The sequence below is a fragment of the Marmota monax genome, unplaced genomic scaffold (genome assembly GCF_021218885.2).
Source record: "Marmota monax isolate L192 unplaced genomic scaffold, Marmota_monax_Labrador192_F-V1.1 WCK01_AAM20220418_F8-fsc00030, whole genome shotgun sequence".
NCBI classification, from domain to species: domain Eukaryota; kingdom Metazoa; phylum Chordata; class Mammalia; order Rodentia; family Sciuridae; genus Marmota; species Marmota monax.
This window is the reverse complement of record NW_026691988.1, coordinates 9,133,347-9,136,236: the sequence shown is the minus strand read 5'-3', so window position 1 is coordinate 9,136,236 and position 2,890 is coordinate 9,133,347. Positions and strand designations below refer to the sequence as shown.

Here is a 2,890-nt window from a genome sequence, read left to right as displayed (position 1 = left end):
AGATCTAAGAAGTCAGAGAATTGTACAAAATTAAAATTATTTCAATCTATTTTGTAAATGAAAATCATAGAAAAAGACTCCTCCCCGCAGCAGTGTCAGCGGCAACCCCATCACTAAATAGGGACCATACTTTGAAACCACACCAGAGGGGCCCAATGTACAAAATTAACAAAATTCCAGTGTGTAGGAAAGGAGACCTAATGAAGAAAAAAACTCAAGACAGTGAACCTGGGCATGCATCCTTTCTCTTCTCCCAGCCCTGGCTGATCGAATCTGCCCTTCATCTGCACTTCTTTCCCTCAAACCTTTCCATTTGGGACCCGTTTTTGCCTACATGTCCCTAAACTTCAGAGTAGTGATAAATGAAGGAGAGAAAATATTTCAATTCATCTCTCCAAATCCAGAGGAACCTGCACTAACCGTCTGGCCAGCTTCTCTTCCCTTCCTTCGTTTCCTTAAGTGTAAGATTTGATTAGGGAAATTGGGGGGGGGGGAAGGGTGGGGTGGAAGAAAGTTAAAAAAAAATCAGGAGGGCTAGAGCTAGAGCGGTGAGTGTGTCAATCAGAGGGTTTTGTGCCTGGGGGCTCCTAGCGGTTTGGAGCAGAGGTGTCCCTGGGCGGCCCCACAATGAATATGAATAGGAATCCTTGCTAAATGGGACAGCAAAGCGCACCGCCCTGAATGATGGCACGTCATCTTAACCAGTCCAGGATAGATAGGAGGGCTCCTTTTGTCTCTTTTCTCCGCCGCAGCTCTATAAAAGCCCCTCTTTTTCAGCGTGAGGTTAGTTCAAGCACACACCAACTAGCTGTCCAGGAAACAGCCCAACCAGAGATAGGGGCGCGGGGAGGGAGAGAGGCGGGGCAAGACAGTGCCTCCGCTTTTCTTTTCAAGTCCTGCAACTGAGAAGTGGGTTGTTGGGCTGTGCGGATTTTTTTAATAATCAAGATTCTCCTTAATTTCCCGCCTAAAGCCTCCCCCACGGTAGGGCCGCATACCCTGTAATAAAATGAATTCTGATTCGAGCTCTGTCTCCAGCAGAGCTTCATCTCCGGACATGGATGAGATGTACCTGAGGGACCACCACCACCGCCACCACCACCACCAGGAGAGTCGTCTCAACTCAGTTTCGTCCACACAGGGCGATATGGTGCAGAAGATGCCTGGGGAAAGTCTCTCGCGGGCTGGCGCTAAGGCCGCGGGAGAGAGCAGCAAGTACAAAATCAAGAAGCAGCTGTCGGAGCAGGACCTACAGCAGCTGCGGCTGAAGATCAACGGACGCGAGCGCAAGAGGATGCACGACCTGAATCTCGCCATGGACGGGCTGCGCGAGGTCATGCCCTATGCGCACGGGCCCTCGGTGCGCAAGCTCTCCAAGATCGCCACTCTCCTGCTAGCCAGAAACTACATCCTCATGCTCACCAGCTCCCTGGAGGAGATGAAGAGGTTGGTTGGCGAGATCTATGGTGGCCATCACTCGGCCTTCCACTGCGGGACTGTGGGGCACTCGGCCGGACACCCGGCGCACGCGGCCAACACTGTGCACCCGGTGCATCCCATCCTGGGAGGCGCGCTCTCATCCGGTAATGCCTCGTCGCCGCTCTCCGCCGCCTCACTGCCCACCATCGGTACCATTCGGCCTCCCCACTCGCTGCTCAAGGCGCCCTCCACGCCGCCCGCGCTGCAGCTGGGCAGCGGCTTCCAGCACTGGGCCGGGCTGCCCTGCCCCTGCACCATCTGCCAGATGCCGCCGCCGCCGCACCTGTCCGCTCTCTCCACCGCCAACATGGCCCGGCTGTCTGCAGAGTCCAAGGACTTGCTCAAGTGAGCAGCGGGCCGGCCCGGCTGCTAAGGATGAGGAGAGAGCGGCGGGAGGAGCCGCGGTGCCGGGCCGGGAGGGAAGGGGGAGGCTAGGCGCACGACCTGCGGGGAGGGCGGGCGCGGGGTCCCTGGCCTCCCACCCCGTCGGAGAGATTTCAGATTCCACTTGACCCCCAGGGAGAAAAGACCAAAAACAAACTACAATTTCTAGGAGGTAGAGAAGGGGGACTGGAACCAGACGTCGTGTTTCGCATGCATGCTTCTTTTCCCCATGCCGCGCCAGTATTTCTCACTGCCATATGCTCTTGTCAAAACTGCATTTGTTGTATAAAGACGGGATCCGTGTAGTTACAAAGATGCGAAGGAACTTTCGATTTGACTTTCTCTGGCTCTGTTCTCGCCTTGGGAAAAAATGGCCATCCTTTTTGTGCGAAACAAATGTAAATATTTCCTTGAGATGGATGCAATTATGAGTCTCTCTGTCCTCACCATAGTTTTTCTAGAGACAATGGAGAGAAAGAGGGAGAGAGGGAGAGAGAGAGAGAGATGTGTATCTCAAGACCCAAGTTTTGAATCTCAACTCCCGTCCAGGGCATGATAACCTCCTATGTGGGTTTTCCTTTTCGACGCAGTGTAGGTCAAAAGAATGCATGCACGCTTCTAAATGAATCTTGTCTAACATGTTGTGCGGCCATGGTGCCATTTTCCTTGTAACAAGGATTTATTAGTGAATTATCCGAAGTACTCCATATATCTGTCTGTGGTTGTATGAAATGAAAAAGGGGGCAGAGTGCAAAGACTCACACTCACGCACACACGCTTCTTCCCCCACCCCACGCCCTTCAAATTTCATTCCAAACCTTCAGCTGTGGTAGGGGCCCCGCAATCGCAAGCTTGGGTTCCCTCTAGTAGCTTGCCCCACCCCCCTCGCTCAGTTATTCTGCATGCGGGGTCGGCTCTCTCTATTATCAGCTTTGAAAACTTATTGTGGTTTGGGGGAGGGGTGACGTTTTTATTTCCTGAACATTTGCTTGAAATATTTTGTTAGGGCCTCAAAGACAATACCTGT

At 52.8% G+C, this 2,890-nt stretch overlaps 1 protein-coding gene across 1 annotated transcript; it reads left to right on the top strand.

The window, feature by feature from the left end:
• Positions 1-1,009: 1,009 nt before the first annotated feature.
• Positions 1,010-1,828, top strand: Olig3 (oligodendrocyte transcription factor 3). The gene has a single exon (XM_046448807.1). The coding sequence runs from the start codon at positions 1,010-1,012 to the stop codon at positions 1,826-1,828; it is 819 nt and encodes a 272-aa protein (XP_046304763.1).
• The last annotated feature ends 1,062 nt before the right edge of the window (positions 1,829-2,890 follow it).